General features: G+C 50.8%; 1 protein-coding gene across 1 annotated transcript; it reads right to left on the reverse strand.

Annotated features, from left to right (window-relative positions):
* Nucleotides 1–370: 370 nt before the first annotated feature.
* LOC139412468 (ZP domain-containing protein-like) lies at nt 371–12,270 on the reverse strand. Its single transcript, XM_071159256.1, has 10 exons — nt 12,233–12,270; nt 12,061–12,200; nt 8,781–8,922; nt 5,481–5,624; nt 4,852–4,910; nt 3,705–3,895; nt 2,923–3,323; nt 2,493–2,592; nt 1,766–1,958; nt 371–1,390 (listed from the first exon to the last, which is right to left on the reverse strand). The coding sequence occupies exons 1-10, from the start codon at nt 12,268–12,270 to the stop codon at nt 1,260–1,262; spliced, it is 1,539 nt and encodes a 512-aa protein (XP_071015357.1). The 3' UTR covers nt 371–1,259.
* Nucleotides 12,271–13,032: the final 762 nt, after the last annotated feature.

Genomic DNA, 13,032 nt, shown 5'->3' on the forward strand with positions numbered 1-13,032 from the left:
TCTACATTTCCTAAGCAGAATGCGAATCAAAGCACTTCTGCTCCACTGATGACCACATGTAACAGGGCAGCCATGTTGGATCAGGCAGAATGTTAATCAAAGCACTTCTGCTCCACTGATGACCACATGTAACAGGGCAGCCATGTTGGATCATACAGGATGTTAATCAAAGCACTTCTGCTCCACTGATGACCACATGTAACAGGGCAGCCATGTTGGATCATACAGGATGTTAATCAAAGCACTTCTGCTCCACTGATGACCACATGTAACAGGGCAGCCATGTTGGATCATACAGGATGTTAATCAAAGCACTTCTGCTCCACTGATGACCACATGTAACAGGGCAGCCATGTTGGATCAGGCAGGATGTTAATCAAAGCACTTCTGCTCCACTGATGGCCACATGTAACAGGGCAGCCATGTTGGATCATGCAGGATGTTAATCAAAGCACTTCTGCTCCACTGATGACCACATGTAACAGGGCAGCCATGTTGGATCAGGCAGAATGTTAATTAAAGCACTTCTGCTCCACTGATGACCACATGTAACAGGGCAGCCATGTTGGATCAGGCAGAATGTTAATCAAAGCACTTCTGCTCCACTGATGACCACATGTAACAGGGCAGCCATGTTGGATCAGGCAGGATGTTAATCAAATCACAATACAGACAGTAAGAAGAAGCAGGAGTTAAACTGGTCAAACAAGTTGTAGGAGACATTTGGGCCAAACCCTCTACGGTTGTTGTGTGGATTATAGCTGTTCTGTATTTGTAAATTACATTTTGTTTGTACACTAGAGGGCACTATATGGGTCAAATGCGTATAGGACAGGCTACAGTAAATATATATATATACACATCACAGGAGGTTGGTGGCACCTTAATTGGGGATCACGGGACCATGGTAATGGCTGGAGTGAAACGAGTAGAGTGGAATCAAATACCATTCATTCAATTCTCTCCATTCCAGACATTATAAGCTGTGCTCCCCTCAGCAGCTTCCTGTGATGTATGAACACCTGCAATCCTATTGGTGCTCGAGTGGCTATTCAGAACTTTAACCTGGTCAGCCAAGACACATTGTTATAATCGGAGTCACCGCTAAGTACGTTTACGGATTAATGCATATTCTTGTATTGATCTCAAGAGACATTTCATCGTTAAAGTCAAAGAGACCACTTTTCAAATGTTCAATATTTCCCACCATCCTTCTTTCTATAATGCAGACTCTATGTGAAAGGATGGTTGCCATGGGACTAAGTCTCAAATGTTGTCAGGGGCTGGTATTTAACGCCTGATGTTTTGGACTTGTAGAGCATCACTCCGCACAGCACGGCAACGGCTGCTACGATACACCCAACCATCAACCCCATGTTCACGTTGGTCACTGGGAAGACAAGAAAACACACAAACACCTTTTATAACACAGAAACTCTTTGTGAAACAAAAACCACCTGTTTATGCAGAGATGTTATTTCCTGTTGAAAAATTCCACTGTAGAGGAGGTCCTTCCTAAACGTGTAGTCATTTAGCAGACACTCTCTTAACCAGAGCAACTTACACTAGTGGTACATCCTCATGTCTTTTCTTCTGGGATATGAACCCACAACCCTGGCATTGCAAGTGTCACACTTTACCAGCTGAGCAACAGAGGACCATTGATAATATACTGTAATATACTGTATCGTCAATAACACAAAGTACAACATTTAATTTGTAGCTCATCTAAAGCTACAGCCGTTTCCCCTCAGGGTTAGCGTACCTGAGCTCTCTGAACTCTTTCTCAGGCGCAAAGGACCCTGGGAGATGTGGTGTTTGGCCGTTTGCATGGCGGCCTCTCTCTTTCGGTGGTGGTGACCAGCAGGCTGGGGGGAGGTGGAGTTGACGCAGCCCTGGGCACACCGGGTGTTGGGGTTCCCAGCCTCACACAGGATCACTGAACAGCTGATGTACACCTATAGCCAGAGGGTGCAAAGGTCACTGAACAGCTGATGTACACCTATAGCCAGAGGGTTCAAAGGTCACTGAACAGCTGATGTACACCTATAGCCAGAGGGTTCAAAGGTCACTGAACAGCTGATGTACACCTATAGCCAGAGGGTGCAAAGGTCACTGAACAGCTGATGTACACCTATAGCCAGAGGGGTTCAAAGGTCACTGAACAGCTGATGTACACCTATAGCCAGAGGGTTCAAAGGTCACTGAACAGCTGATGTACACCTATAGCCAGAGGGTGCAAAGGTCACTGAACAGCTGATGTACACCTATAGCCAGAGGGGTTCAAAGGTCACTGAACAGCTGATGTACACCTATAGCCAGAGGGGTTCAAAGGTCACTGAACAGCTGATGTACACCTATAGCCAGAGGGGTTCAAAGGTCACTGAACAGCTGATGTACACCTATAGCCAGAGGGTTCAAAGGTCACTGAACTGAGAGGATATAACCCTTGATACGATCCTTGAATGATGCAGCAATCTGTCCCCATCTACCTGGTCATGCATTCCGATGAATTTGAAAGCCTCCATTCCGAACTGGAAATGTCTCTGGTGACGCGGTGAGAAGATTTGAACCGTCTCGTCCACAATGCACCTGGTAAAAAAAAAAACACACAGTTAAAACCTAGAGTACAGTAAATATGTAAAGTACATACAGTAAGTGCAGTAAAAATATTTTAGTCTAGAATATTCCCCAGCATCTATTATCATCTCACATTACTGACAAGTGTCCACCCTGAGGTTGATGAATGCCTCAGTGTTTATATTTTAATATATATGTGTGTGTTTCCTTTCTCTAATCACCATTACTATTATTATTATTTAGAATGTTATTGTTGATGTCTTTATCTCACTTTGCTTTACCAACAGTAGCCTTGCCACTCGTGCTAATAAAGCTGATCTGAATCTGTGTGCTCAGTCTCACCCGTTTTCTATGATGGGGTAGGTGGGATGGTAGTCGGGGTTGTCGTACGGCGCCGCTCTGCAGGACTCCACGAAGAGCTCAGTGTTGTTCACAGTGGACACGGCCTCGATGTCCATGTAGATCATCTGCTTCACCTCCACGTCTAACGGGTAGTCACGGGGATCCACCATGTTGGCGAACTGGCTGGTCTGGTAGAACTCAAACTGGTAGGTGAACGTGCCGAAGCCTTTCTCCACCACCGTGATGCTGTCCCTGTGTGCAGTGAAGCCCAGGGACACGTTGCCACGTTTGGCGTACTGGCAGTAGAACTGGAACTCCACCTGGTGGTGCCTGGTGATGATGTCGTTGGGGTTGTCGAAGGTGGTGATTTGGTTCTTGAAGATGAGGTTGTCGTCGTCCTCCTGGATTGAGAGAGATGGAGAGGAAAATCATCTAGACAGTTACATTTGTGGGCACTGAACTTTACACACACGTCACCCAGATCAATCGCTTCAGTTCTGATATTGCTGTGAACCTCTTGGAGTTATGAGTGAGCATGTTGGTGTCTCTTTTGATGCAAAACTGTTCTGAGGGCAAATCTTCCCACAGGCAGCATAAATCCACCCTTCACCAAAACCAATTCAAGATCTGTCAGCCTAGCTGGTGCCTTGGGGTGAATATCCCCTCGAACCAGGTTCAATATAGAGAACGCAGACACACACAGGAGTGAATGGGTCTCACACAAAGTGGAATACTGTACATGTGTCATCCCACTGTAATATTTGACATCTCGGAGGCCTCACCTCTATCTGAGTGCCACAGGCATTGAGGGGGATGACTCCAATGATGTGGGTGCTGTTAGAGAGGCGTTGCAGGTCGCAGGCAGAGTTACTGGGATCGTTGAGGCGGAGGTGGTCCTCGTGAATTTCAGTAACAGAGGACTTCTCCACTTCTACCGTCATCTTGGTCTCGTCACACACCACCTTGGCTTTGACTGTCACGGGAGATGTTTTCTTATTGTTGTATTTCTTCCCATCTTTTGCATAAATGTCTTAATCAAAACAATCTGACTGTGACCCATGATGTGAGTTGGTTGGGGTCATTTCGAGTTTCATTTTTATCTTTCCTTCATGTTTGGTGATTTCAGATGTGTTGTCTAGGTATAGTATGTATCATACAGTATTCAGAGCTTCTGTTATTAAAGTGCACAATTATACAATCACACGCCTCACCATATTGTCCAATCACACACACCACACCATATTGTCCAATCACACACCAGAGCATATTGTCCAATCACACACCACAGCATATTGTCCAATCACACACCACAGCATAATGTCCAATCACACACCAGAGCATATTGTCCAATCACACACCAGAGTATATTGTCCAATCACACACCACATAGTCCAATCACACACCACAGCATATTGTCCAATTACACACCACAGCATATTGTCCAATCACACACCACATAGTCCAATCACACACCACAGCATATTGTCCAATTACACACCACAGCATATTGTCCAATCACACACCACAGCATATTGTCCAATCACACACCACAGCACATAGTCCAATCACACACCACAGCATATTGTCCAATCACACAACACAGCATATTGTCCAATCACACACCACAGCACATAGTCCAATCACACACCACAGCATATTGTCCAATCACACACCACAGCATATTGTCCAATCACACACCACAGCATATTGTCCAATCACACACCACAGCACATAGTCCAATCACACCAGAGCATATTGTCCAATCACACACCACACCATATTGTCCAATCACACACCACAACATATTGTCCAATCACACACCACAGCATATTGTCCAATCACACACCACACCATATTGTCCAATCACACACCACACCATATTGTCCAATCACACACCACAACATATTTATGGTGGAATAATGTACAAACCCTTTCTGCGTCCGACCTCCACCACAACACATCTCATCTCAGACTGATAGACACTAGATCTGAAAGTGTTAGAGAAGATCAGGGTGAACAACAGCACAATATTATCATTACATGTATTATTAGTCTCTCTCTCTCATGTGAAATTAAATATCATAAAAAGAGGAAACTCCAGAGGGAAGTAGCACAACATACAGGAAGTAGCAGAACACACAGGAAGTAGCAGAACACACAGGAAGTAGCAGAACACACAGGAAGTAGCAGAACGTACAGGAAGTAGCAGAACGTACAGGAAGTAGCAGAACATACAGGAAGTAGCAGAACATACAGGAAGTAGCAGAACACACAGGAAGTAGCAGAACACACAGGAAGTAGCAGAACACACAGGAAGTAGCAGAACGTACAGGAAGCAGCAGAACATACAGGAAGTAGCAGAACGTACAGGAAGTAGCAGAACATACAGGAAGTAGCAGAACATACAGGAAGTAGCAGAACACACAGGAAGTAGCAGAACACACAGGAAGTAGCAGAACACACAGGAAGTAGCAGAACACACAGGAAGTAGCAGAACGTACAGGAAGTAGAACAGCAGTTCTGGTGATGTTTCTAGCATTATAAAACATAAGACCTACCCAGAAATCCCCTCAGTGATGAAGCAAATGGGGAAATACTCCCCCAGATTGTCCCGGATGGGTGTCCACCGGATGACAAACTCCCCCTGGGTAGTCATGTGATTGGTGATGTTCAGAGGTCCACTGACGATGACATCATTAATCCTAGAAAGGAGATCAAATGGAAAAGGTAAATGATAAGTGGGATCCTTGGATGACCCAACCCTGAATCCGAACCCTAACCTTAACCTCTCCCCTAACTTAAACCACTGTACACATCAATGATGTCGCTCTTGCTGCTGAGGATTCTCTGATCCACGTCTACCCAGACGATACCATTCTGTATACTTCTGGCCCTTCTTTGGACTCTGTGTTAACTAACCTCCAGATGAGCTTCAACGCCATACAACTCTCCTTCGGTGGCCTCCAACTGCTCTTAAATGCAAGTAAAACTAAATGCATGCTCTTCAACCGATCGCTACCAGCACCTGCCCGCCCGTCCAGCATCACTACTCTGGACGGTTTTGACTTAGAATATGTGGACATCTTCAAATACCTAGGTGTCTGGTTAGACTGTAAACTCTCCTTCCAGACTCACATTGAGCATCTCCAATCCAAAATGAAATCTAGAATCGGCTTCCTATTTCGCAACAAAGCATCCTTCACTCATGCTGCCAAACATACCCTCGTAAAACTGACTATCCTACCGATCCTTGACTTCGGCGATGTCATTTACAAAATAGCCTCCAACACTCTACTCAGCAAATTGGATGCAGTCTATCACAGTGCCATCATTTTTTTGTCACCAAAGCCCCATTTACTACCCGCCATGGCAACCTGTATGCCCTCATTGGCTGGCCCTCGTTTAATATTCGTTGCCAAAGGCACTGGCTCCAGGTCATCTATAAGTCTCTGCTAGGTAAAGCCCCGTCTTATCTCAGCTCACTGGTCACCATAGCAGCACCCACTCGTAGCACGCGCTCCAGCAGGTATATTTCACTGGTCACCACCAAAGCCAATTCCTCCTTTGGCCGCCTTTCCTTCCAGTTCTCTGCTGCCAATGACTGGAACGAATTGCAAAAATCACTGAAGCTGGAGACCCATATCTCCCTCACTAACTTTAAGCACCAGCTGTCAGAGCAGCTCACAGATCACTGCACCTTTACATAGCCTATCTGCAAATAGCCCACCCAACTACCTCATCCCCATACTGTTATTTATTTTTTGTTCCTTTGCACCCCAGTATCTCTACTTGCACATTCATCTTCTGCACATCTATTAATCCAGTCTCTATCACTCCAGTGTTTAATTGCTAAATTGTAATTATTATATTTCACCACTATGGCCTATTTATTGCCTTACCTCCCTTATCTTACCTCATTTGCACACACTGTATATAGACTTTTTTTCTATTGTGTTTTTGACTGCATGTTTTGTTTATCCTATGTGTAACTCTGTGGTGTTGTTTGTGTTGCACTGCTTTGCTTTATCTTGGCCAGGTCGCAGTTGTAATTGAGAACTTGTCTACCTGGTTATTAAATAAAAGGTGAAATATATATATATTTTTATTTAACAAACTTTACCTAACCTTAACCCTTACCTTAACCGCTTTTAAATTGCAATTTATGTGGGGTGACATCAGAGTTGGACGTCACAAGCATCTCACTTAGCGAAGCGACAGCCACACCAATCCAGATCAATCACAGAAAAGACATTTACTCTTAATTGGAAAACTCTTGGTGTTCTTAGACCTTTTGGTGAACTTATACAGTAGGCTGCATTAAGCTAAATAATTGATTGCAGAAGAAAATATTTGTAATCACTGAAAAGGTACCACAGGTGATAACATTTTTAGATACAGCCAGGATGTGTTGTTAAAATCAGGACTAAACTGTTACAGCCAGGATGCACTGTTATAGCCAGGATGCACTGTTATAGCCAGGATGCACTGTTACAGCCAGGATGCATTGTTACAGCCAGGACTGCACTGTTATAGCCAGGACTGCACTGTTATAGCCAGGATGCATTGTTATAGCCAGGACCGGACTGTTATAGCCAGGACGGACTGTTACAGCCAGGACGGACTGTTACAGCCAGGACGGACTGTTACAGCCAGGACGGACTCATCCAGACAGGATGCATTGTTACAGCCAGGATGACCTGTTACAGCCAGGACGACCTGTTACAGCCAGGATGCATTGTTACAGCCAGGATGCATTGTTACAGCCAGGACGGACTGTTACAGCCAGGATGACCTGTTACAGCCAGGATGCATTGTTACATCCAGGACGGACTGTTACAGCCAGGATGCATTGTTACATCCAGGACGGACTGATGCAGCCAGGATGCTTTGTTACAGCCAGGATGACCTGTTACAGCCAGGACGCACTGTTACAGCTAGGACGACCTGTTACAGCCAGGATGACCTGTTACAGCCAGGATGGACTGTTACAGCCAGGATGACCTGTTAGAGACAGGATGCATTGTTACAGCCAGGACGGACTGTTACAGCCAGGATGCATTGTTACAGCCAGGACAGACTGTTACAGCCAGGATGCATTGTTACAGCCAGGACGGACTGTTACAGCCAGGATGACCTGTTACAACCAGGATGCATTGTTACAGCCAGGATGACCTGTTACAGCCAGGATGACCTGTTACAGCCAGGACAGACTGTTACAGCCAGGACAGACTGTTACAGCCAGGATCTATTGTTACAGCCAGACGGACTGTTACAGCCAGGATGACCTGTTACAACCAGGATGCATTGTTACAGCCAGGATGACCTGTTACAGCCAGGACGACCTGTTACAGCCAGGACGGACTGTTACAGCCAGGACGGACTGTTACAGCCAGGATCTATTGTTACAGCCAGGATGACCTGTTACAGCCAGGACGGACTGTTACAGCCAGGACGGACTGTTACAGCCAGGACGGACTGTTACAGCCAGGACGGACTGTTACAGCCAGGATGACCTGTTACAACCAGGATGCATTGTTACAGCCAGGATGACCTGTTACAGCCAGGACGGACTGTTACAGCCAGGACGGACTGTTACAGCCAGGATCTATTGTTACAGCCAGGACGGACTGTTACATCCAGGATGACCTGTTACAGCCAGGACAGACTGTTACAGCCAGGATCTATTGTTAAAATCAGGACTAAACTGTTACAGCCAGGATGACCTGTTACAGCCAGGATGTGTTGTTACAGCCAGGACGGACTGTTACAGCCAGGACGGACTGTTACAGCCAGGAGTTCAAGCACTAGAAATATAATCCTGGGTACAATACTGTATTATAGACTATCATGTCTCTTACGTTGAGTGTGTAGCCTCGGCCTTGACCCTGAACTCCAGCTCTTTGTTGACCTCGGCGTGGAGATGTTCTCCGTTGTGTGGTGTCGGCTGCACGAACCTGGGCAGGTACATACCCTCATCGCAGGACGGAACACTAGAGTCCACTGAAGTAGAAAAGACACAAACGTACACAAGGCCAATACTTTACAAATAAATGCTTTGACGTTGTTTAAAGAATACATATGTTCAATCCTCCATCCAGGGGTGGAAGGTAGCCTAGTGATTAGAGGGGTGGCAGGTAGGGTAGTGGTTAGAGGGGGGGCAGGTAGGGTAGTGGTTAGAGGGGAGGCAGGTAGCCTAGTGGTTAGAGGGGTGGCAGGTAGGGTAGTGGTTAGAGGGGGGGCAGGTAGCCTAGTGGTTAGAGGGGGGGCAGGTAGCCTAGTGGTTAGAGGGGGGGCAGGTAGCCTAGTGGTTAGAGGGGGGGCAGGTAGCCTAGTGGTTAGAGGGGGGGCAGGTAGCCTAGTGGTTAGAGGGGGGGCAGGTAGCTTAGTGGTTAGAGGGGGGGCAGGTAGCCTAGTGGTTAGAGGGGGGGCAGGTAGCCTAGTGGTTAGAGGGGGGGCAGGTAGCCTAGTGGTTAGAGGGGGGGCAGGTAGCCTAGTGGTTAGAGGGGGTGGCAGGTAGCCTAGTGGTTAGAGGGGGGGCAGGTAGCCTAGTGGTTAGAGGGGGGGCAGGTAGCCTAGTGGTTAGAGGGGGGGCAGGTAGCCTAGTGGTTAGAGGGGGGACAGGTAGCCTAGTGGTTAGAGGGGGGGCAGGTAGCCTAGTGGTTAGAGGGGGGGCAGGTAGCCTAGTGGTTAGAGGGGGGGCAGGTAGCCTAGTGGTTAGAGGGGGGGCAGGTAGCCTAGTGGTTAGAGGGGAGGCAGGTAGCCTAGTGGTTAGAGGGGAGGCAGGTAGCCTAGTGGTTAGAGGGGAGGCAGGTAGCCTAGTGGTTAGAGGGGAGGCAGGTAGCCTAGTGGTTAGAGGGGGGGGCAGGTAGCCTAGTGGTTAGAGGGGGGGCAGGTAGCCTAGTGGTTAGAGGGGGGGCAGGTAGCCTAGTGGTTAGAGGGGGGGCAGGTAGCCTAGTGGTTAGAGGGGGGGCAGGTAGCCTAGTGGTTAGAGGGGGGGCAGGTAGCCTAGTGGTTAGAGGGGGGGCAGGTAGCCTAGTGGTTAGAGGGGGGGCAGGTAGCCTAGTGGTTAGAGGGGGGCAGGTAGCCTAGTGGTTAGAGGGGGTGGCAGGTAGCCTAGTGGTTAGAGGGGGTGGCAGGTAGCCTAGTGGTTAGAGGGGGGGGGGGGCAGGTAGCCTAGTGGTTAGAGGGGGGGGGGGGGGCAGGTAGCCTAGTGGTTAGAGGGGGGGGGGGGGGGGCAGGTAGCCTAGTGGTTAGAGGGGGGGGCAGGTAGCCTAGTGGTTAGAGGGGGGGCAGGTAGCCTAGTGGTTAGAGGGGGGGCAGGTAGCCTAGTGGTTAGAGGGGGGGCAGGTAGCCTAGTGGTTAGAGGGGGGGCAGGTAGCCTAGTGGTTAGAGGGGGGGCAGGTAGCCTAGTGGTTAGAGGGGGGGCAGGTAGCCTAGTGGTTAGAGGGGGGGCAGGTAGCCTAGTGGTTAGAGGGGAGGCAGGTAGCCTAGTGGTTAGAGGGGGGGCAGGTAGCCTAGTGGTTAGAGGGGGGGCAGGTAGCCTAGTGGTTAGAGGGGAGGCAGGTAGCCTAGTGGTTAGAGGGGAGGCAGGTAGCCTAGTGGTTAGAGGGGAGGCAGGTAGCCTAGTGGTTAGAGGGGGGGCAGGTAGCCTAGTGGTTAGAGGGGGGGCAGGTAGCCTAGTGGTTAGAGGGGGGGCAGGTAGCCTAGTGGTTAGAGGGGTGGCAGGTAGCCTAGTGGTTAGAGGGGGGGCAGGTAGCCTAGTGGTTAGAGGGGGGGCAGGTAGCCTAGTGGTTAGAGGGGGGGCAGGTAGCCTAGTGGTTAGAGGGGTGGCAGGTAGCCTAGTGGTTAGAGGGGGGGCAGGTAGCCTAGTGGTTAGAGGGGGGGCAGGTAGCCTAGTGGTTAGAGGGGGGGCAGGTAGCCTAGTGGTTAGAGGGGGGGCAGGTAGCCTAGTGGTTAGAGGGGGGGGGCAGGTAGCCTAGTGGTTAGAGGGGGGGGCAGGTAGCCTAGTGGTTAGAGGGGGGGACAGGTAGCCTAGTGGTTAGAGGGGGGGCAGGTAGCCTAGTGGTTAGAGGGGGAGGAGGTAGCCTAGTGGTTAGATGGGGGGGCAGGTAAGCCTAGTGGTTAGAGGGGTGGCAGGTAGCCTAGTGGTTAGAGGGGGGGCAGGTAGCCTAGTGGTTAGAGGGGTGGCAGGTAGGGTAGTGGTTAGAGGGGGGGCAGGTAGCCTAGTGGTTAGAGGGGTGGCAGGTAGGGTAGTGGTTAGAGGGGTGGCAGGTAGCCTAGTGGTTAGAGGGGGGGCAGGTAGCCTAGTGGTTAGAGGGGGGGGCAGGTAGCCTAGTGGTTAGAGAGGGGGCAGGTAGCCTAGTGGTTAGAGGGGGGGCAGGTAGCCTAGTGGTTAGAGGGGGGGCAGGTAGCCTAGTGGTTAGAGGGGGGGCAGGTAGCCTAGTGGTTAGAGCGTTGGGCCAGTAACCAAAAAGTTGCCCTGTTTAATCCCCGAGCTGACAAAGTAAAAATCTGTTGTTCTGCCCCTGAACAAGATAGTTAACCCACTGTTCCCTGGTAGGCTGTCTTTTTTTTTTTTTTATTTAAATTTTTACCCCTTTTTCTCCCCAATTTCATAGTATCCAATTGTTGTAGTAGCTGTTGTAGTAGCTTGTCTCATCGCTACAACTCCCGTATGGGCTGGTTGAAAGGTTGAAAGTCATGCGTCATGCGTCCTCCGATACACCAAGCCGCTGCTGCTTCTTTAACACAGCGCACATCCAACCCGGAAGCCAGCCGCACCAATGTGTCGGAGGAAACACCGTGCACCGTACACTGCGCCCAACAGGAGTCGCTGGTGCGCGATGAGACAAGGACACCCCTACCGGCCAAGCCCTCCCTAACCCGGGCGACGCTAGGCCAATTGTGCGTCGCCCCACAGACCTCCCGGTCGCGGCCGGTTACGACAGAGCCTGGGCGCGAACCCAGGGACTCTGATGGCACAGTTGGCGCTGCAGTACAGCGCCCTTAACCACTGCGCCACCCGGGAGGCCGGTAGGCTGTCTTTTTAAAGAAGAATTTGTTCTTAACTGATTAATAAATAATAAATAAATAAAAAAATCCAATGCATTGTTAAGCATCAGAAGAGGAGTCGCTCACCCAGAAGAGAGAAATGCAGAGGGAGTTTGCTGAGGGGAGCAGTGGAGGGATACAGGCTTCCTGGGGTGGTGGTGGTAGTGGTGGTGGTGGTAGTGGGCCAGGGGGGGGTTGTAGTGGGCCAGGGGGTGGTGGTAGTGGGCCTGGTGGTGGTGGTGGTAGTGGGATAGGAGACGGTTGTTTGGTAGCTGGAGCGTCGGCGTCTCCCTGCATGAACCGGTGCACTGGTAGTGGGCCTGGTGGTGGTGGCGGGGGCGGTGGTAGTGGGCCTGGTGGTGGTGGCGGTGGTAGTGGGCCTGGTGGTGGTGGTGGCGGCGGTGGTAGTGGGCCTGGTGGTGGTGGCGGTGGTAGTGGGCCTGGTGGTGGTGGCGGGGGCGGTGGTAGTGGGCCTGGTGGTGGTGGTGGCGGCGGTGGTAGTGGGCCTGGTGGTGGTGGCGGGGGCGGTGGTAGTGGGCCTGGTGGTGGTGGTGGCGGCGGTGGTAGTGGGCCTGGTGGTGGTGGCGGCGGCGGTGGTAGTGGGCCTGGTGGTGGTGGCGGCGGCGGTGGTAGTGGGCCTGGTGGTGGTGGCGGGGGCGGTGGTAGTGGGCCTGGTGGTGGTGGCGGGGGCGGTGGTAGTGGGCCTGGTGGTGGTGGCGGGGGCGGTGGTAGTGGGCCTGGTGGTGGTGGCGGGGGCGGTGGTAGTGGGCCTGGTGGTGGTGGCGGGGGCGGTGGTAGTGGGCCTGGTGGTGGTGGCGGGGGCGGTGGTAGTGGGCCTGGTGGTGGTGGCGGGGGCGGTGGTAGTGGGCCTGGTGGTGGTGGCGGGGGCGGTGGTAGTGGGCCTGGTGGTGGTGGCGGGGGCGGTGGTAGTGGGCCTGGTGGTGGTGGCGGGGGCGGTGGTAGTGGGCCTGGTGGTGGTGGCGGGGGCAGTGGGCCTGGTGGTGGTGGCGGGGGCGGTGGTAGTGGGCCTGGTGGTGGTGTCGGGGGCGGTGGTAGTGG

Source organism: Oncorhynchus clarkii, chromosome 6 (genome assembly GCF_045791955.1).
Source record: "Oncorhynchus clarkii lewisi isolate Uvic-CL-2024 chromosome 6, UVic_Ocla_1.0, whole genome shotgun sequence".
Lineage (NCBI taxonomy): Eukaryota > Metazoa > Chordata > Actinopteri > Salmoniformes > Salmonidae > Oncorhynchus > Oncorhynchus clarkii.

Excerpts from the sequence above, each read along its gene's own strand:
- LOC139412468 (XM_071159256.1), bottom strand. The coding sequence starts at position 12,270 with ATGCAGGGAGACGCCGACGCTCCAGCTACCAAACAACC. Across the intron at positions 8,923-12,060 it reads TCTGCATTTCTCTCTTCTGG|TGGACTCTAGTGTTCCGTCC; the intron begins GTGAGCGACTCC and ends TTTCTACTTCAG. Across the intron at positions 1,391-1,765 it reads AAAGAGTTCAGAGAGCTCAG|TGACCAACGTGAACATGGGG; the intron begins GTACGCTAACCC and ends TTGTCTTCCCAG.